General features: G+C 44.0%; 1 protein-coding gene across 1 annotated transcript in view; it reads left to right on the forward strand.

Annotated features, from left to right (window-relative positions):
• Positions 1 to 21405, forward strand: part of LOC139380795 (CERK like autophagy regulator) — a 93140-nt gene that overhangs the window by 8066 nt on the left and 63669 nt on the right. The window contains exon 2 of the mRNA XM_071123825.1: positions 10128 to 10361. Coding sequence (XP_070979926.1) covers positions 10128 to 10361 — 234 coding nt within the window. The remainder of the gene's footprint in view (positions 1 to 10127; positions 10362 to 21405) is intronic.

The raw sequence follows: 21405 nt of genomic DNA on the forward strand, positions 1-21405 counted from the left end.
AGTTTACTTCATGAATAAACAACTACAATCCCTTTTTATAACACACATATAACACTATTGTCAGCATAAATCTCAGGCTTGAGGTTTGAGGCTTCATGGCTAATGCAACATGAGCATGTGTAGGCTACATAGAAGTTGAAATATGAGCATGTGTGCAGTTGTGGCCAAAAGCTTTGAGAATTACACAAATATTAATTTTCACAAAGTCTGCTGCCTCAGTTTGTATGATGGCAATTTGCATATACTCCAGAATGTTATGAAGAGTGATCAGATGAATTGCAATTAATTGCAAAGACCCTCTTTGCCATGCAAATGAACTGAATCCACAAAAAACATTTCCAATGCATTTCAGCCCTGCCACAAAAGGACCAGGTGACATCATGTCAGTGATTCTCTCGTTAACACAGGTGTGAGTTTTGACGAGGACAAGGCTGGAGATCACTCTGTCATGCTGATTGAGTTCGAATAACAGACTTGAAGCTTCAAAAGGAGGGTGGTGCTTGGAATCATTGTTCTTCCTCTGTCAACCATGGTTACCTGCAAGGAAACACGTGCCGTCATCATTGTTTTGCACAAAAAGGGCTTCACAGGCAAGGATATTGCTGCCAGTAAGATTGCACATACATCAACCATTTATCGGATCATCAAGAACTTCAAGGAGAGCGGTTCTATTGTTGTGAAGAAGGCTTCAGGGCGCCCAAGAAAGTCTAGCAAGCCCTAGGACCGTCTCCTAAAGTCCAGTACAGAGCTTGCTCAGGAATGGCAGCAGGCAGGTGTGAGTGCATCTGCACGCACAGTGAGGCAAAGACTTTTGGAGAAGCCATGAATAAATAATGGTACCAACACATCCTCCGAGAGCAACTTCTCCCAACCATCCAGGAACAGTTTGGTGACGAACAATGCATTTCCCAGCATGATGGAGCACCTTGCCATAAGGCAAAAGTGATAATGAAGTAGCTTGGGGAACAAAACATCGATATTTTGGGTCCATGGCCAGGAAACTCCCCAGACCTTAATCCCATTGAGAACTTGTGGTCAATCCTCAAGAGGCAGGTGGACAAACAAAACCCCACAAATTCTGACAAACTCCAAGCATTGAATATGCAAGAATGGGCTGCCATCAGTCAGGATGTGGCCCAGAAGTTAATTGACAGCATGCCAGGGCGGATTGCAGAGGTCTTGAAAAAGAAGGGTCAACACTGCAAATATGGACTTTGCATCAACTTCATGTAATTGTCAAAAGCATTTGACACTTATGAAATGCTTGTAATTATACTTCAGTATTCCATAGTAACATCTGACAAATATATCTGAAGACACTGAAGCAGCAAACTTTGTGGAAATTAATATTTGTGTCATTCTCAAAACTTTTTGCCACGACTGTAGGCTACATAGAGGTTGAAATATGAGCATGTGTAGGCTACATAGAGGTTGAAATATGAGCATGTGTAGGTTACATGGAGGTTGAAATATGAGCATGTGTAGGCTACATAGAGGTTGAAATAAGAGCATGTGTAGGCTACATAGAGGTTGAAATAAGAGCATGTGTAGGCTACATAGAGGTTGAAATAAGAGCATGTGTAGGCTACATAGAGGTTGAAATAAGAGCATGTGTAGGCTACATAGAGGTTGAAATAAGAGCATGTGTAGGCTGCGTACATGTTCTGAGACCAAAGTTATTGACATTTTCAACAAGCCTTTGTTTTTCATCTGTAGTTTAGGATTGACAGGGAAACCCAACCCCATGCTGAGGTCCTATTGTTGTGTCTGCTATTGTCTTTGACTGGTGATGTATTTATCTGCTCCAGGCCACACAGCAGAGTCTATGTTTAGCCCATATTTTATGGGTCAGAGATCTCCAGAGATCTTATCTGAAAGATAGATAAACCTGTGGGGGCTCTCCCTGCTCTGCTGTATTTACAGTTTCATCCTGAGTACATTTTGGGAATACTCTAACATTAACAATGAGTGCTGAAAGCAGCCATTCAATTTGTGATATAATTCAGTATAGTCATATAATTGTGATGAAAAGTTGGATCTCATCATGCCTTTTAATCTGAACACAAAATACAATAAAACATGATAATGTGACATTGATGGAATTCTTTCGGGGGCTTAATGTGGTGTCAAGCAACGCTCCATACAAAGGCCTCACTTGTTCCTGATACACAGTACCAGTCAAAAGTTTGGACACACCTACTCATTCAAGGGTTTTTCTTAATTTTTTAAAACTATTTTCTACATTGTAGAATAATAGTGAAGACATCAAAACTATGAAATAACACATATGGAATCAGGTAGTAACCAAAAAAGTGTTAAATAAAATATATTTTATATTTGGCATTCTCTCAACCAGCTTTGTGAGGTAGTTACCTGGAATGCTTTCAATTAACAGGTGTGCCTTGTTAATTTGTGGAATTTCTTTCCTTAATGCATTTGTGACAAGGTAGGGGTAGTATACACAAGATAGCCCTATTTGGTAAAAGTCCATATTATGGCAAGAACAGCTCAAATAAGCAAAGAAAAACGACAGTCTATCATTACTTTAAGACATGAAGGTCAGTCAATCTGGAAAATATCAAGAACTTCAAGTGCAGTAGCAAAAACCATCAAGCGTTATGATGAAACTGGCTCTCATGAGGACTGCCACAGGAAAGGAAGACCCAGAGTTACCTCTAATGCATGGGATAAGCTCATTAGAGTTAACTGCACCTCAGATTGCAGCCTAAATAAATGTGTCACAGAGTTCAAGTAACTGACACATCTCAACATCAACTGTTCAGAGGAGACTGCGTGAATCAGGCCTTCATGGTCAAATTGCTGCAGTGAAACCACTACTAAAGGACAACAATAATAAGAAGAGTCTTGCTTGGGCCAAGAAACACAAGCAATGGACATCAGACCGGTGGAAATCTGTCCTTTGGTCTGATGAGTCCAAATTTGAAATTTTTGGTTCCAACCGCCGTGTCTTTGTGTGATGCAGAGTAGGTGAATGGATAATCTCCGCATGTGTGGTACCCACGATGAAACATGGAGGAGGAGCTGTGATGGTGTGGGGTGCTTTGCTGGTGACACTGTCAGGGATTTATTTAGAATTCAAGGCACACTTAACCAACACGGCTACCACAGCATTCTTGAGCGTTACGCCATCCCATCTGGTTTGCGCTTAGTGGGACTATCATTTGTTTTTCAACAGGATAATGACCCAACACACCTCCAGGCTGTGTAAGGGCTATTTGACAAAGCAGGAGAGTGATGGAGTGCTGCATCAGATGACCTGCCCCCCCAATCACCCAACCTCAACCCAATTGAGATGGTTTGGGATGAGTTGGACTGCAGAGTGAAGGAAAAGCAGCCAAACTGTGCTCAGCATATGTGGGAACTCCTTCAAGACTGCTGGAAAAGCATTCCTGGTGAACCTGGTTGAGAGAATTCCAAGCGTGTGCAAAGCTGTCATCAAGGCAAAGGGTGGCTACTTGAAAAATCTAAAATGTAAAAATATACTTAGATTTTTTTAAAACACTTTTTTGGTTTCTAAATGATTCCATATGTGTTATTTCAATGTTTCGATGTCTTCACTATTATTCTACAATGTAGGAAATAGTAAAAATAAAGAAAAATCCTTGAATGAGTTGGTGTGTCCAAACTTTTGACTGGCACTGTGTGTTAATATTTGCTTTACCCCAAAATGAATCTAATCAACTCAATCAAACAATGACAGGCACACTGGTCCATAGAAATACTGTAGAATTAGAACAGTTCTGATATATCTTATATCTCAAAACTTTTCTCTCCAGCCTGGCTTGTGTCTTTCTCTGTCGAACATGATTCTGATTTGAAACGATATGATAGGTACACCCCTTCATTTGGGGCACAGTGAGGAGCTCTCGAAAACGTAATTGCTGCCAGATGGAGACAAGATTCCCCCCAACACTGCTCCTGCTTGCAGCAGACAGGGGGCAAAGCATATCATGTACTGTAAATAATGTATTGTTAATGTATGGACACAACGCATCAATTCAAAACCCATTTTCAAACATGCATTTCATCTGATATCAAGAAATGACTCTGTTTTCGACAGTTTTGGATATATTACAAAGATATTCTCAGATTTGCCTTTTTTTTAACCATCTGTACATTACAGTAGATGTGTAAATATGAATCTGTTGGGTTCTTCTTCATTCAATGTGTTAATGTGTGATCAACAACAATGGCTACAAGACAAAGAGCAGTTTAAGGAGAATAACAACGTGTTTTAGAGATAACTAAGACATAGTTATCTCTAAAACATGTTTTTCTCCTCAGATTAAACTTCTCTTTGTCTTATTTCAGATGTAGCTGCTGTTGTTTCGTATAGCAGAGTGCTCTGAGTCCCAGATGAGTTTGTTGTGTTGACAAGTGTCCAAGCATAGGCAGTCTGTGCCAGGTCAGTGTAACGCTCTCCTTTCCCCCCATGTTGTGTGGGCCATGTGGTTCACAGTGTGGTGCCTAGGATCATATTTTCCACCTGTGCCTTCGGTGGTCTGCCTGCGCGCGCGCACACACACACACACACACAATTTTTACATTTTTATATTGCTGTTTTGAAGTCCCCAGGAAGCAAACAGAGCAGACGACAGGGTCTGTTTGCACCCTTTGTGCAATTAGACTGTGACATTGTCAGTCCCAAATGGCACCCTATTCCCTATTTGGTGCACTATTTTCGACCAGGCCCATTGGGCTCTGGTCAAAAGTAGTTCACTATATAGGGAATAGTATGCCATTTGGGACGCATCCCCTGTCTATCTGTCCCTCTTGTAATATGGAGGGGTCACACACATTCTGAACCCTCACTGTGGTTACTGTACTCACTGTACCATTCAGCTAATTAATTTCGACTGTCATAATTTGTGGCGCAAGTATGACTACAAATTAGTCCTCTCAATCTGTCACTTACTCTTCCAACAATCATGATGTATAGTGTTGATTCGGCTGAGGAAACTACAGGATAGCATTTTCTGGCAAATGCAGTCCATCAATGTATTTTGTTTTTATCAATCAAAGCATTTCTACACACACACCTGTCTAACACCAACCTCTCAGGTGTTACTGAGTGAACGGCACAGGTTGTAACATAATGACTAGGTGTTGATAGTAGTGAGTAATCCTTTGTATCGTCCCACCCAAAATCTATTTTCTAGAGCGAGAGAGAGAGAGAGGGGAAAATGCACCCGTCTGTTTTAATTTTCAGTAGTGATGCAGCTTGTTCTATCACAGTCACTTAAGATAGATAAAACCTGAATTTTAAAAAAGCATCAAAAATATTCCCATCCTCTATAGTCTAGAACATTATATATTATTGAATTGCAATTTAATGCTATGACTTGGAAATGATGAAGGATGATCCATTAAGGACTACATTTGCATCCCATACAAACCAAATCCACCCTTAACTCTTCCTAATTAGTTTCACAGATTCAAGTGCCAAAACCCTAAATAACTCAAACCAGGTTCCAAACATCTCTCAGCCAGCCAACTTTGTTAATGTGAATATGGGCCTGAATGAAGGCATGAGCAGCCCTTTCTGTATGGAGTGAATCTTTATAGGCAGAGCAGAGTAGCACCTGAAAGATTGGACATGTGCAGAAACTGCAAACACAATTAGCGTCAAGCGGATGAGTCCCCCTATAATCCTGTTTACTGTCTGAATCAGGCAGATGTGCCAAGATTGATTCAGACAGGACAGGGTGCCAGCACCAGCTTACTGTAATGTTGGAGGTGAGGGAGGGTAGTTTTGGGACAGGGGGGAAATCATAAGCCGAACCCTCCCTCTCCCCGCTTTACCAAAACGACCTCCCTTCCTTTAGTGCCTTTTCCCCTGTGCATCACTGTATTGTTGGAGGGGAGAGTGCGAAGGAGGTGGGTGAGGAGGTACACTCTTCCCTCCCCTTTCCCAAAACAATTCACCTACTCCTCTACCCCTCCTTCTCTCAGTGGCTTTTACCCCTGTAGGTATATCACTGTTGTTAACACAGCCCTGTTTGTAATTTGGTCCCTGTCTCCAGCCAGCTCTCTCTGTCAGTCGGGGGAGATTATCTTTATTCTCTCTAATTAAATTGACTTGGTTCTTTTTGCAGCCACCAACAATCGAGTGAGATGGAGAAGTTAGATAAATATAATGATATTGAGGAGTTAGAGGAGGAGAAAAAGCCTGAGTATAGCAGACCTGGGTTCGAATAGGCTACTGTATGAAATAATTTCAACAAGTACTTTATATTGAGCTGCATCACCCCCTTTTGCCCTCAGAACAGCCTCAATTAGTTGGGGAATGGAATTTACAAGGTGTCAAAAGTGTTCCACAGAGATGCTGGCCCATGTTGACTCCAATGCTTCCCACAGTTGTGTTAAGTTGGATGGATGTTCTTTGGGAGGAGGACCATTCTTGATACACACGGGAAGCTGTTGAGCGTGAAAAACCCAGCAGTGTCGCAGTTCTTGACATAAACTGGTGTGCCTGGAACCTACTACCATACCCCGTTCAAAGGCACTTAAGTATATTGTCTTGCCCATTCACCCTCTGAATGGCACACATACACAATCCATGTCTCAATTGTCTCAAGGCTTAAAAATCCTTCAATAACCTGTCTCCTCTCCTTCATCTACACTGATTTAAAGTGGATTTAACAAGTGACATCAATAAGGAATCATAGTTTTCACCTGGATTCACCTGGTCAGTCTATGTCATGGAAAGAGCAGGTGTTCTTAATGTTTTGTACACATTGTATGTACTTTCATTGAACTTACCTGGTGGGACTATTCTATTGGTTCCAATACACAACTGCAAACCCCGCCCATCTGGCACTTCAGGCAGGCTAGAGCAAATGCTCATGGTATTTGAAAGATTTCAAATAGTATTTGAACCTAAGTCTGAATGAAGCCTGAATACCAGAAACAGATGGTGGCAGCCGGTGTGTCTCGCTCCTCACTGCTCCGTTCAGTAATGTGAGAGGATAGATGGTAGTTAATGTTCTGAAACACTGTCTGAGGAGCAGGCTGGGGCCGGGGCTTGGGATTTTACTAATGAAGAAAGGGTTTCACATGATGGGAGACGGACTCATTTAGGGAAGAAAGGGAATCACAGTCAGGACAGGCCAGTCTTCTTGGACAAAGATTTCAGAGCTGTTAAATTGTGTCTGATTGTCCTCAGCAGGAGCGCCACAGAGAACAAGACACTAAAGATATAACGACTCAGGACAAGACCCAGATGTAGACACAGGATGCGGACAGTTTTAATCTCAGATATTTATTATAAAAACAGGAGGCAAGCAAATGGCAGGTCAAGGGCAGGCAGAGGTCAGTAATCTGAGGCAGAGTCAATCAGAGACAGAACGGCAGGGAGGGTCAGGGCAGGCAGAATGGTCAGAACCGGGAAGACTAGAAAACAAAACTAGAGAAACAGGAAAAACGGGAAACACGCTGGAACTACTTGACAGTACAAGACTAACTGGCACAGACAAACAGAAAACACAGGTATAAATACACAGGAGATAATGGGGACAAATGGGAGACACCTGGTGGGGGGTGGAGACAAGCACAAGACAGGTGAAACAGATCAGGGTGTGATAGTAACCCCCCCTATGGGCACCACCTGGCGTGGGGACCCTGATATCCCAAGGAACACTCAAAGGGGCGAGAGGCCAGTGGCCGAGCAGGGAAGGGTGTTGCGGGCGTATTCCACCCACACGAGTTGCTGGCTCCAGATGGTGGGATTGTCGGAGACGAGGCAATGAAGAGCCGTCTGCAGGTCCTTATTGTCCTGCTCTGACTGGCTGTTAGACTGGTGTTGGAAGCCAGAGGGCAGGCTGGCCGGATATATGAGACCTGGGGCGGTGAGGAACATTGAGTGGTTTAAGGAGTCCCGCCGAAGCTTGCCGCGGAGTCTTATTCTGCGCACACACTGTGCAGGCGGCGATGAACTCGGAGACGTCAGGAACAATGGTGGGCCACCAAAAACGTTGTCGGACGAAGGCCAAATTCCGACGGGAGCCAGGATGGCAGGTGAGTCTAGATGAATGGGCCCATTCCAGGACCGGAGAATGGACAGAGTCCGGGAAAAACATCCGTTTAGCCGGGCTCACCCCTGGGACCCGGCTCTCTATACCCCACATGAGTGCAGCCGCCAGACACGAGGTAGGGAGGATGGTCTCGGGGTCAGACGGTGTGGCAGCGGGGCTATACAGGCATGAGAGCGCGTCAGGTTTGATATTATTGGACCCAGGGTGGTAGGAGATAGTGAAATTAAAACAAGTGAATAACAGGGCCCATCAAGCCTGCCTTGGGTTGAGGCGTTTGAAGGTGCGGAGATATTCCAGGTTCTTATGGTCAGTCCACACTAGGAATGGATGTTCCGACCCCTCTAACCAGTGCCTCCACTCTTCCAACTCCATCTTAACCGCAAGTAACTCTCGATTTCCCACATCATAGTTCCTCTCAGCGGGGTTAAGTCGATGGGAAAGTAAGGCGAGGGATGCAGCTTTTGGTCCTGGGCAGAACGCTGGGACAGGATGCCCCCCACTCCGACGTTGAGGCGTCGACCTCCTACACGAACTGACGGAACAGGGCCGGATGGAATAAGATGGGAGCTGTAGTGAATCGATGCTTGAGGTCCAAAAATACCCGGTCAGCTGCTGGAGACCACGTGAAAGGAACCTTGGGAGAGGTGAGTGCTGAGAGGGGGGAAGCCAGGGTGCTGTAAACCCGGATGAAGCTGCTGTAGAAATGAGCAAACCCTAGAAAACGTTGCAGCTGCACTCTGGATGTGGGTTGAGGCCAATCCACCACCACTCTAACATTGTCAGAATCCATCTGAATAAATTTCAGACAATGCATGTGGTAGAACGGGCTCCAACACATGATAGATCCAAAAGCCCAGTTGAGCCACGAGCCATCAAAACCAGGTGATTTGATGATCAGGAACGGCATAGACTCACTGTGATTACCTGACACTTGCAGGTTGATAGGATCCGTATTGTGGTTAACTCTGCCAGTAGAACGCCCATCCAGCGCAGTAACGTCCATGGGAATAGAGAGGGGTTTTGTGGAGGTACCCAGCTCCGACACCATGGTGGAGTCCGTAAAACTCTCGTCGGCCAGTCAATGAGCACCCGGAGAGATTTGGACCCGTCACCTCACAGCAGGATGGCATGAAGAGGGTTACGAGTAAGAAGAGAAGATGGGTATGAGTAAGAAGAGAAGAGGGGTATTAGTAAGGGGAGATTGGAAACTCCCCGTACGACTCACCAGCATACTCATCTGCTGATGAGCCTGGTCTTTTAATGGACAGGTAAAGATATCCAATATTCTGTAGTACCACAATACAGATAGCGCTTGGTGCTCAGTCTGCGCAAGCTTTCAACAGGAGACAATCTAGCCCTGTCCAGTTGCATGGCCTCCGAAGGAAACGGGTCGACTGCCCTCTGTGATTCCCGAGGGAACTCGGGTGAAGTCGGATTCTCCCAGCCATCTAGACTTTGGGAACTTCCGTGATTCTTCGGAGGCGAGGTGGGAATCGTGAACGAGCGAGTGTGACCAGGAACAGACCTCCTCTACCTCCTACGTTCCCGAAGCCGGCAATCGATCTGTAGGGTCAAGGCTATGAGTGAGTCGTGGTCTATGGGCAGCTCCCGGGCTGCGAGCTTCAACCACCTCCGATAATCCATGCAGGAATGTGTCAAACAGGAATTCTGGGTTCCAGATACTTTCGGTGGCAAAAGTGCGAAAATCCAGAGTCCTGTGATGTCACGCTCTCTGTCAACACATTAGGAGTAGAACTTAAACACTTAACTTTTAAACCTATGGATAAGAGCGCCTGCAGAAATGTAAATGTAAACCTATTATCTCTCAGAACTAGGCTAAGTTGTTTGTTCGCGCATAGGCCAAAGCATTTATGGCAGCATCCTAGTAAAGGGCTCCTGCAATATTTGCAATACAATATTTAGCTATATCATATTCTTTCTTCCTGTGTATCTCCAGGTCAATCGGAGATGCTGAGGTGTAAAGAGTACATGGAGCTGAAGGATGTGTTTGTTCCTTAGCTTTTATATACGCTGCCTGTAGCATATAATATAATCTGTCTCTCTGTGTTCCAGGTCAGTCCGAAACTCTGAGGAGGACAGAGTACGTGGAGCTGAAGGATGTGTTTGGAGTGAAGGTGAAGAGACGTCGTTCTGCGGGCCAGGAGACAGGGGGCACTCTCCTGGGCATCACTCTGTTCCAGTGTAAGAAGAAGGGACCCAAGCTGAAGGACCATGCCATTCACTTCAACAACATGAGCGTGGACCACTGTGAGATCTGGTTTAAAAAACTTAAGGAGATACTCAGTGGTAAGTGTCAGTGTCCTTCATAAAAAATAATTTAAACACAGACTGATTTCTCTGACAAAGATTGAGCCTAGTTCTAGACTCAATGGTGATTCTGCTTTTTAGTCTAAGGCTAGGCTTAATCTGGGTAAACCCATACAGTATATGGTATGACTGAGTAGTGCATTTTTATGTGGACTGAACCTATGGCCCCAAACTCAATTGTACTACTCCAAGTGGGCCATGGTTTTGACAAATATTTGAACACCAAACATATCAAGCTGTTTATGTTGGACAGCAATTTGCATTGATTTTGTTAAGTGCAACAGCCCACAATGATTTTGAGGCAGGCTCATATATTTGGTCTCTTAAAGTTCACTGGTAATAAAGCTATGCATTATCGATCACTATAGTCATTAGGATATCACAGTCTTTTTACAGGTTGTCACACAAATACAGTCTCCAATATCTTCCTATCCTGATTTTTTACAGCTTATTTTAAGCAGCAAGTGAAAAAGATTTACACAGATGTTTTGGTAAAACCTGTGTGGAAATTCAAACCATGAAATATAAAAATGCAGCACTGGAAGTGTCCTGGACATTTGTGTTGCAAGATATGTCATACAACTTAGTGACATATTACCAGACCGGATAAGCTCCCATGTGTTCCAAGCATAGAGATCACATGCTCGGGTTAACACAACACCTCCCAACAATTGGTCACTTTATATCATGCTAACAAACAAGAGGACTGGAAAGGGTCCTTAAGATATTGTTGAAGAAACCTGAGATACCTTTTCTAAAAGGATGGAACCATTCCAACAGCAGTTAGTAGTTACAGAGGCACCAGAGCCAGATCAGATCTGAATATGAGTTCAATATAAGGCTTAGAGTGGCACCACCACCCCTATGTGGTTATTGGCTCTCAGAGTGTCTCCAGGAAGAGACCTCCCATGATGGGGACACCTGTCTCTGAGGGCCATGCTGGGCTGCCCTGGTCCTGACAGCCTGTCTCCCTGTCTCCCCCCATCAGCTCCTTAGAACGACAGATAATTACTAACTACAGGGTGGCCACCATCAACCTGTTCTTCAGGCCCTTGTGGCCAACACCTCCTCATTCCACCCTCCCTCCTCCTCTCTTCCACCTTCCCATTGCCTCCTCTCTCCCACTCGCCTCCTCTCTCCTACCCTCCTCCTCCTTATCCACTACTCCTCCTACCACCTCATCTCCTTCTTTCCCACCCTACTCCTCCTCTCTCCCACCCTCCTCCTACTCTTCAGGCAATGCCATGGCCGTCACACAAAAAAGTGGCCATTACCAACACCTCTTAATGAATCTACTACATGCTGCCTCCTCAGACATAATATCCTTCACAATTTAATGTCAACCCCAGACATTTTGACTAATATACAGTGTGTGCATAGAATGTATGTTGGAGTCTGACTGTTTCTGTAAGTGAGAAACCTGGTTTAGAGATAGCCCTACCAGGTGTAGCTTAGACAACCTAGACAGCCCCAGTTAGTGACACTGTCAGTCTGTGCATAATAAAACCATCTCTCCTTTCACAAGCCTGTCTTCTCCTCTCTGAAGCTCTGTTCCGTCTTCCCTGTTCTGTTCTGTTCCTCAGGCAAAACAAGAATGTGCCCCAAATGGCACCCTATGCCCTATATAGTTCACTACTTTTGACTAGAACCCCATGGGCCCAGTTCAAAAGTAGTGCACTACATTACCTATGAAAGAGGGTTCTATTTGGGATGTAGTGCAACTTTGGCACAGCCAACTTTTAAAGCTGTACCTCTCTCAGCCTGAAGAAGATCCAAATCCTTGGCTAAATTCCAAATGGGACCCTATTCTATATATAGTGAAATACTTTTGACCAAGACCCATAGGCCTCTGGTCAAAAGGAAGTGCACTATGTTGGGAATAGGGTGCCATTTGGGATGCGGCCATTTGGGATGCAGGCTTTGGGTTTTTGTGTGAGAGGACTGCGAGTACTTTACCATGAATAAATTAACATAATTAAAACAACATGTCTGGAGGCAGCCTACAGGACACTGAATAAGCTAAAAAAATATTCTAGATTGTCTGCTATTAAAAACAACAATTTGATATTAGCTGGCATTTTTTGGTTAGGAATATGCAGAATAGATCATTTTATGAAACTAAGCCTGGGCACCTGTTAAAAAAGCCTCATTGTACAGAATAGTTTTCACCAAATCTATTTCCAATTCAGCTTTTGATGTAAGACAGTGGCAGTGTATTTGCACTACTACAGTATATATTAAATGATATCAACAAGAGACTGGTTATTGGGAGGCAGGTAGCCTAGTGGTTAGAGCGTTGGGCCAGTAACCGAAAGGTCGCTGGTTTGAATACCCGAGCCGACAAGGTGAAAAATCAGCTAATGTGCCCATGAGCAAGGCACTTAACCCTAATTAGCTCCAGGGGCGCCGTACTTCTATGACTGACTCTGTAAAACAACACATTTCACTGCACCCATCCGGTGTATGAGTGAATATGGTTAAACCTGACAAAGATCCACTGTGGCTCAAAACATTGTCGCTATTAAAGCGTGGTGTTTGAAGCATAATGCAGAGGCCTTAGCCGTCACCTGGCGTTATGTAAGTAGGTAAGTAAATTAGGAAAATAACAGACCTTTTTGTCCTTATCAACAAGAGGTATATAATCTTATATAAGATCCAATAATAGCCACATGAATCATTCATATATTCATATAGGCTCTATACAAAGAGTTAAAACATAAAGGGCTAAAAACAATCCTCTCCATTCTGTTGTTAAACAACTTTGCTCGGGTGTTTTATGGAGCTCTTACACTACATCTTATCAAAAGACTTATTCCAATGCACATATCAATTCATTTTAGAGGACAATGGCCAGTGGATCAACTGGGATGACCTTTTAGTTGAACTCTGAGCTTTTTCCCTTCTCTCTCTCTTTTTGTCCTCACCTTCTCGCTCTCTCTTTTCTTCCCCCTGAGGGCCTTTAGCGGCAACAACAATAAAGTTCAACTTGATGCAGGAGTGTGACCATCCACTTTGACAAGAGCACCAAGGCCACATTATCTGTCCGGAGAGGGGAGACGGCCTGGTGGCGATGCAGGCCTGGTTGGTCTGATTGACCTGCCCGATAGACGGACCACTAATCTGTGAATGAAAGGAGGCTTTAAAAATGCCATGGAGGTGATTGTAGGTCTACACAGTGTTGCGTGCTCGCACAAGGCCAAGGGTATCAGAAAGACACAGACATTCTGCCTTGTACAGGTGTTGCCATTGTTAGCTCTGGCCTCTTGCACACGTTGGTCTGTCTGTGACCGGGCTGGAGACATTATCACACGACTGATGGCTGGTTTAATCTGGTGGCTGACATCCTCAGCTGGACCACGTCACCTCATGTGTCAGACCACATCACATGGCTTGTCACTGCAATGGCCAAGGCAATGTCCCCATTTGATTTCCAGCGTTCAGAATCTGTTTCTAGGAAAGGAGAGAGAGGGGTTGATAATAAAGGCAAGGTGGGAGACGAGTTTCAGAGCAACACCTTTTGTGTTTAACTGTCAGCTGGGACACTCCCTCCATTGTGCGATGTTATTAGAGGCTCCCTGGGAAACGAGGGTGCAGGGATTCACCGTTCCCTCTGTAACAGGTGAGAGCTCCTGTAGTCCAGCGTGCCACAGTTTATATTCCCCCTAAGGGAGAAATGATTCAGCAGCACCGCTGACTTCACAATAAAACAAGATACATCATCCCCCAATGGAAAACAGAGCGATAGAGAGGGAGAGCACAGTGCACTGTGTACCATTGTGTGAGGCTATCCAGGTATAATTGTAACAGGAAGTCATGTGTGCTGAGGCTCAAAGCGGCATGTGGCCCAAAGTAGTGCATTTGTCTCCCAGATGGATTATCTTGGCGAAGGAGAAATGCTCACTAACAGGAATGTAAACAAATTTGTGCACAAAATTTGAGAAAAATACACTTTTTGTGGAACATTTGTGGGAGGTTTTATTTCAGCTCTTGAAACATGGGACCACCACGTTATATGTTGCGTTTATATTTTTGTTCGGTATAAATAGTTTTATGACATATAACTTAATCTGTTTTATAAGAGTCCCGCATGTAGTCATATCCTGAGAATGATATTACTGTCTGTGTTGTGCTGTGCATGCTGGAGGACTGTTTTAAGGACTTTACCCTGGTCCCCTGCCTGATAGCTGACTGGAGGAGTGTATTATGTTACCCTGGTCCCTGCCTGCTAGCTGACTGGAGGAGTGTATTATGTTACCCTGGTCCCTGCCTGCTAGCTGACTGGAGGAGTGTATTATGTTACCCTGGACCCCTGCCTGCTAGCTGACTGGAGGAGTGTATTATGTTACCCTGGTCCCTGCCTGATAACTGACTGGAGGAGTGTATTATGTTACCCTGGTCCCTGCCTGCTAGCTGACTGGAGGAGTGTATTATGTTACCCTGGTCCCTGCCTGCTAGCTGACTGGAGGAGTGTATTATGTTACCCTGGTCCCTGCCTGCTAGCTGACTGGAGGAGTGTATTATGTTACCCTGGTCCCTGCCTGCTAGCTGACTGGAGGAGTGTATTATGTTACCCTGGTCCCTGCCTGCTAGCTGACTGGAGGAGTGTATTATGTTACCCTGGTCCCTGCCTGCTAGCTGACTGGAGGAGTGTATTATGTTACCCTGGTCCCTGCCTGCTAGCTGACTGGAGGAGTGTATTATGTTACCCTGGTCCCTGCCTGCTAGCTGACTGGAGGAGTGTATTATGTTACCCTGGTCCCTGCCTGCTAGCTGACTGGAGGAGTGTATTATGTTACCCTGGACCCCTGCCTGCTAGCTGACTGGAGGAGTGTATTATGTTACCCTGGTCCCTGCCTGCTAGCTGACTGGAGGAGTGTATTATGTTACCCTGGTCCCTGCCTGCTAGCTGACTGGAGGAGTGTATTATGTTACCCTGGTCCCTGCCTGCTAGCTGACTGGAGGAGTGTATTATGTTACCCTGGTCCCTGCCTGCTAGCTGACTGGAGGAGTGTATTATGTTACCCTGGTCCCTGCCTGCTAGCTGACTGGTGGAGTGTATTATGTTACCCTGGTCCCTGCCTGCTAGCTGACTGGAGGAGTGTATTATGTTACCCTGGTCCCTGCCTGCTAGCTGACTGGAGGAGTGTATTATGTTACCCTGGTCCCTGCCTGCTAGCTGACTGGAGGAGTGTATTCTGTTACCCTGGTCCCCTGCCTGCTAGCTGACTGGAGGAGTGTATTCTGTTACCCTGGTCCCCTGCCTGCTAGCTGACTGGAGGAGTGTATTATGTTACCCTGGTCCCTGCCTGCTAGCTGACTGGAGGAGTGTATTATGTTACCCTGGTCCCTGCCTGCTAGCTGACTGGAGGAGTGTATTATGTTACCCTGGTCCCTGCCTGCTAGCTGACTGGTGGAGTGTATTATGTTACCCTGGTCCCTGCCTGCTAGCTGACTGGAGGAGTGTATTATGTTACCCTGGTCCCTGCCTGCTAGCTGACTGGAGGAGTGTATTATGTTACCCTGGTCCCTGCCTGCTAGCTGACTGGAGGAGTGTATTATGTTACCCTGGTCCCTGCCTGATAACTGACTGGAGGAGTGTATTATGTTACCCTGGTCCCTGCCTGCTAGCTGACTGGAGGAGTGTATTATGTTACCCTGGTCCCTGCCTGCTAGCTGACTGGAGGAGTGTATTATGTTACCCTGGTCCCTGCCTGCTAGCTGACTGGTGGAGTGTATTATGTTACCCTGGTCCCTGCCTGCTAGCTGACTGGTGGAGTGTATTATGTTACCCTGGTCCCCTGCCTGCGGGCTGACTGGAGGAGTGTATTGTGTTACCCTGGTCCATGCCTGCTAGCTGACTGGAGGAGTGTATCATGTTACCCTGGTCCCTGCCTGCTAGCTGACTGGAGGAGTGTATTATGTTACCCTGGTCCCTGCCTGCTAGCTGACTGGTGGAGTGTATTATGTTACCCTGGTCCCTGCCTGCTAGCTGACTGGAGGAGTGTATTATGTTACCCTGGTCCCCTGCCTGCTAGCTGACTGGAGGAGTGTATTGTGTTACCCTGGTCCATGCCTGCTAGCTGACTGGAGGAGTGTATCATGTTACCCTGGTCCCTGCCTGCTAGCTGACTGGAGGAGTGTATTATGTTACCCTGGTCCCTGCCTGCTAGCTGACTGGAGGAGTGTATTATGTTACCCTGGTCCCTGCCTGCTAGCTGACTGGAGGAGTGTATTATGTTACCCTGGTCCCTGCCTGCTAGCTGACTGGAGGAGTGTATTATGTTACCCTGGTCCCTGCCTGCTAGCTGACTGGTGGAGTGTATTATGTTACCCTGGTCCCTGCCTGCCAGCTGACTGGAGGAGTGTATTATGTTACCCTGGTCCCTGCCTGCTAGCTGACGGGAGGAGTGTATTATGTTACACATTAACAGCCTTTCCATTAAGTCACCCTGTGTATCCATGGAGACACTACCTTCTCTCCAGCACCTCTGAACAGATAGCAGTCCCTCGCTCAGCCTAGCTTAGTCCACCATGTTTTCTGTTGTTGGTCTTTGTGAACTTAGTTTGGTGAGGTGGGAAAACTTCCCAATGGGCGAGTCAAGTGAATTAGTTAGAGAGAAAGTGGATTGTGTGGATGTACTGGATGAATGGGTGGGTGAATGAACCAGTAAGGGATATACAGTGTGGAGAACAAGTATTTGATACACTGCCAATTTTGCAAGTTATCCTACTTACAAAGCATGTAGAGGTCTGTAATTTTTTATCATAGGAACACTTCAACTATGAGAGATGGAATCTAAAACAAAAATCCAGAAAATCACATTGTATGATTTTTAAGAAATTAATTTACATTTTATTGCATGACATAAGTATTTGATCACCTACCAACCAGTAAGAATTCTGGCTCTCACAGACCTGTTAGTTTTTCTTTAAGAAGCCCTCCTGTTCTCCACTCATTACCTGTATTAACTGCACCTGTTTGAACTTGTTACCTGTATAAAAGACACCTGTCCACACACTCAATCAAACAGACTCCAACCTCTCCACAATGGCCAAGACCAGAGAGCTGTGTAAGGACATCAGGGATAAAATTGTAGACCTGCACAAGGCTGGGATGGGCTACAAGACAATAGGCAAGCAGCTTGCTGAGAAGGCAACAACTGTTGGCGCAATTATTAGAAAATGGAAGACGTTCAAGATGACGGTCAATAACCTTCGGTCTGGGGCTCCATGCAAGGTCTCACCTCGTGGGGCATCAATGATCATGAGGAAGGTGAGGGATCAGCCCAGAACTACACGGCAGGACCTGGTCGATGACCTGAAGAGAGCTGGGACCACAGTCTCAAAGAAAACCATTAGTAACACACTACGCCGTCATGGATTTAAATCTTGCAGCGCACGCAAGGTCCCCCTGCTCAAGCCAGCGCATGTCCAGGCCCGTTTGAAGTTTGCCAATGACCATCTGGATGATCCAGAGAAGGAATGGGAGAAGGTCATGTGGTCTGATGAGACAAAAATAGAGCTTTTTGGTCTAAACTCCACTTGCCGTGTTTGGAGGAAGAAGAAGGATGAGTACAACCCCAAGAACACCATCCTAACCGTGAAGCATGGAGGTGGAAACATCATTCTTTGGGGATGCTTTTCTGCAAACGGGACAGGACGACTGCACCGTATTGAGGGGAGGATGGCTGGGGCCATGTATCACGAGATCTTGGCCAACAACCTCCTTCCCTCAGTAAGAGCATTGAAGATGGGTCGTGGCTGGGTCTTCCATCATGGCAACGACCCGAAACACACAGCCAGGGCAACTAAGGAGTGGCTCCGTAAGAAGCATCTCAAGGTCCTGGAGTGGCCTAGCCAGTCTCCAGACCTGAACCCAATAGAAAATCTTTGGAGGGAGCTGAAAGTCTGTATTGCCCAGCGACAGCCCCGAAACCTGAAGGATCTGGAGAAGGTCTGTATGGAGGAGTGTGCCAAAATCCCTGCTGCAGTGTGTGCAAACCTGGTCAAGAACTACAGGAAACGTATGATCTCTGTAATTGCAAACAAAGGTTTCTGTACCAAATATTACGTTCTGCTTTTCTGATGTATCAAATACTTATGTCATGCAATAAAATGCAAATTAATTACTTAAAAATCATACAATGTGATTTTCTGGATTTTTGTATTAGATTCTGTCTCTCACAGTTGAAGTGTACCTATGATAAAAATTACAGACCTCTACATGCTTTATAAGTCGGAAAACCTGCAAAATCGGCAGTGTTTTAAATACTTGTTCTCTCCACTGTAGGTGTTGTGGTGAAGGATACAGGACAAGGTGGATAAGGGAGTTTGTGATTGAGTGTTTTAATTGAATCATGGGAGACAGTTGTTGACTTAGAAGAGTAGGAGAGTTTTAAGTGTGTCACTGAATGACCATGTGAGTTACATCAAGGGAGAGCATGAGTGAATCGGAGTTTGTGTGTGCCTGTGTGTGCCTCTGTGTGCCTCTGTGTGCCTGTATTTGTGCTTCAGTGTGTGTGTTCTCTCATCATGGGAGAGTGGCAGTGTGTGTGTTTATAGCCGTCTGCTCCTGTCTCTCTCTGTGGAGGATGAAACAGAGCGTAGCAGATGCTCAACTCTGTACCAAAGGTATCACAGACATACAGTATTACTTTCACTGCATGGAGTACCAGTCCTGTCTCAGTGTATTCCCCACAGACTGTCTGCCTGCCTGTCTGCCTGCCTGCCTGTCTGCATGTCTGGCCTCGTCTCTCTGTCACACCAAACCCTGTTATCTGTCATTGTTGAAGCACAGACCACATGTCATGTCTGACACATACACGCTGTATTTCTAAAAGATAACACAGCAGCAGAGAAACACAGGTTTGTCACCTACAGTGAAAACACAGCAGCAGAGAAACACAGGTTCATCACCTACAGTGAAAACACAGCAGCAGAGGAACACAGGTTCATCACCTACAGTGAAACACAGCAGCAGAGAAACACAGGTTTGTCACCTACAGTGAAAACACAGCAGCAGAGGAACACAGGTTCATCACCTACAGTGAAAACACAGCAGCAGAGAAACACAGGTTCATCACCTACAGTGAAAACACAGCAGCAGAGAAACACAGGTTCATCACCTACAGTGAAAACACAGCAGCAGAGAAACACAGGTTCATCACCTACAGTGAAAACACAGCAGCAGAGAAACACCGGTTCGTCACCTACAGTGAAAACACAGCAGCAGAAGAACACAGGTTCATCACCTACAGTGAAAACACAGCAGCAGAGAAACACAGGTTCATCACCTACAGTGAAAACACAGCAGCAGAGAAACACAGGTTCATCACCTACAGTGAAAACACAGCAGCAGAGAAACAAAGGTTCATCACCTACAGTGAAAACAGCAGCAGAGAAACACAGGTTTGTCACTTACAGTGAAAACACAGCAGCAGAGAAACACAGGTTCGTCACCTACAGTGAAAACACAGCAGCAGAGGAACACAGGTTCATCGCCTACAGTGAAAACACAGCAGCAGAGAAACACAGGTTCGTCACCTACAGTGAAAACACAGCAGCAGAGAAACACAGGTTCGTCACCTACAGTGAAAACACAGCAGCAGAAGAACACAGGTTCATCACCTACAGTGAAAACACAGCAGCAGAGAAACACAGGTTCATCACCTACAGTGAAAACACATGATGCTGTGAATCTCTTCACTGCACTCATTTTATTTAATATAATATTGTGGTTTATAGTGTACTTATTGGTACATATTCACAAAGCTGATGTTGTTAACCTTTAGTGAAAGGAACCAGAGACACATTCCCATAGGTGTTTTTGGATTATTTAAGGATGAACCCATTTTCTGTTATAATCACAATACAGTTTTTATATTCACAATACAGCTTTTATATTGACAATACAGTTTTTATATTGACAATACAGTTTTTATATTCACAATACAGTTTTTATATTCACAATACAGTTTTTATATTCACAATACAGTTTTTATATTCACAATACAGTTTTTATATTCACAACACAGTTTTTATATTCACAATACAGCTTTTATATTGACAATACAGTTTTTATATTCACAACACAGTTTTTATATTGACAATACAGTTTTTATATTCACAATACAGTTTTTATATTCACAACACAGTTTTTATATTCACAATACAGTTTTTATATTCACAATACAGTTTTTATATTCACAACACAGTTTTTATATTCACAACACAGTTTTTATATTCACAACACAGTTTTTATATTGACAATACAGTTTTTATATTCACAATACAGTTTTTATATTCACAACACAGTTTTTATATTCACAACACAGTTGTTATATTCACAACACAGTTTTTATATTCACAACACAGTTTTTATATTCACAATACAGTTTTTATATTCACAACACAGTTTTTATATTCACAATACAGTTTTTATATTCACAACACAGTTTTTATATTCACAATACAGTTTTTATATTCACAACACAGTTTTTATATTCACAACACAGTTTTTATATTCACAACACAGTTTTTATATTGACAATACAGTTTTTATATTCATAATACAGTTTTTATATTCACAATACAGTTTTTATATTCACAATACAGTTTTTATATTCACAACACAGTTTTTATATTCACAATACAGTTTTTATATTGACAATGCAGTTTTTATATTCACAACACAGTTTTTATATTGACAATACAGTTTTTATATTCACAATACAGTTTTTATATTCACAATACAGTTTTTATATTCACAATACAGTTTTTATATTCACAATACAGTTTTTATATTCACAACACAGTTTTTATATTGACAATACAGTTTTTATATTCACAATACAGTTTTTATATTCACAATACAGTTTTTATATTCACAACACAGTTTTTATATTGACAATACAGTTTTTATATTCACAATACAGTTTTTATATTGACAATACAGTTTTTATATTCACAATACAGTTTTTATATTCACAATACAGTTTTTATATTCACAACACAGTTTTTATAT

Source organism: Oncorhynchus clarkii, chromosome 22 (assembly GCF_045791955.1).
Source record: "Oncorhynchus clarkii lewisi isolate Uvic-CL-2024 chromosome 22, UVic_Ocla_1.0, whole genome shotgun sequence".
NCBI classification, from domain to species: Eukaryota; Metazoa; Chordata; class Actinopteri; order Salmoniformes; family Salmonidae; genus Oncorhynchus; species Oncorhynchus clarkii.